Source organism: Habropoda laboriosa, unplaced genomic scaffold (genome assembly GCF_001263275.1).
Source record: "Habropoda laboriosa isolate 0110345459 unplaced genomic scaffold, ASM126327v1 scaffold11, whole genome shotgun sequence".
Lineage (NCBI taxonomy): Eukaryota > Metazoa > Arthropoda > Insecta > Hymenoptera > Apidae > Habropoda > Habropoda laboriosa.
The window spans coordinates 341,967-343,179 of NW_017100150.1; the positions used below are offsets into that span (position 1 = coordinate 341,967).

The 1,213-nt window shown below is 27.2% G+C and overlaps 1 protein-coding gene across 1 annotated transcript in view; it reads left to right on the forward strand.

Annotated features, from left to right (window-relative positions):
- LOC108574567 (coagulation factor XII) overlaps positions 1 to 736 on the forward strand; it is a 6,779-nt gene extending 6,043 nt beyond the window's left edge. The window contains exons 8-9 of the mRNA XM_017937180.1: positions 214 to 467; positions 599 to 736. Of these exons, the coding sequence (XP_017792669.1) occupies positions 214 to 467; positions 599 to 736 (392 nt within the window). The remainder of the gene's footprint in view (positions 1 to 213; positions 468 to 598) is intronic.
- The last annotated feature ends 477 nt before the right edge of the window (positions 737 to 1,213 follow it).

The following is a 1,213-nucleotide window of genomic DNA, read 5'->3' on the forward strand; positions in this document are numbered from 1 at the left end:
CGTATAATAATTATAATAAATAATTTCGAAGATATTTGAGGGGATCTATTTAAATGATTCACCCTGTATATTAAGTACATACATATTAAATATAAGCATGTAAGATTTGCACAATTGAAGAAATAAAACTTGAAATAGGAAAAACAAGCAATTATAGATTGTTGTAAAAAATATGAATAATTGTCTAATTAAATGAATCTTATTATGTTTTAGCACATTATGCTGGTGCAATTATGCATGCAGTTAGTATGAAAGTGTTGTCAACAGAACATTGCACTGAACAATTACTAAGAGTGAACTCTGAAGTAAATGCTGCAAATGGAATTATCTGTGCTACAACTAAGGAAGAAAAGAATAATGTTTGTGAAACAGATGTTGGTGGGCCTCTTGCTTGTCAAAATAAAAATGGCTTCTATGAATTGGCTGGAATTTATAGTCAAGACACAGGATGCCTTCCATCAAATGAAGTAAGTATTTACTAAATACCTACTATTTCTATGCTCTTTTTATAAACTAATGTTACATTAAATTAATAAGTCTGATTTTATGTTTAACTAAGCATCAGTATAACATGGATTGATATCATTTGCTGTTTTAGGTTGCCATTTTTGCTCCATTAGATGAAAAGTGGTTAAAGAATACCATGCTTCAGACTACATCTGAAGGAAGTAGAATAAATGTCAATTACAGAAAGAGTTCTCTGTCCACGGATAATCAATACTTACCTCCAAATTGAAACACATTAATATTTTGTATCTTTAATATTTAATATGTTTAATATTGTTTGTTTTTTGTTTTATGTTACATATTAACTAGTAATAAAACTATTATTAAGAAGAGTTGTGGATTAAAATCTTACAATTTTTTTACTGAATTTTACAAAATACTATCATTTCTGTACACTGTGTAATATTTTTGAAATGAAAATGGAATAAAATATTATTACTTCAGTTTAACAAATGATTGGACATATCAGAATTAGTGCTACATACATTAATTACTAAAACTGAATATACTGAATGTAATATTTGGTCCTTAAAAAAGTGTACTTATCAGATGACAGGCCTAATAGTGTTCTACTTATCTCATGCATCATGCTGGATTATGTCAGCAAAAGAAAAAATGAAGCGAGGTGCATCTATAATATTTTCCGTAGAATATATGAAAATTACGAGTGTAATAATTTTTATTACAATGATAAAAATCTAAATTT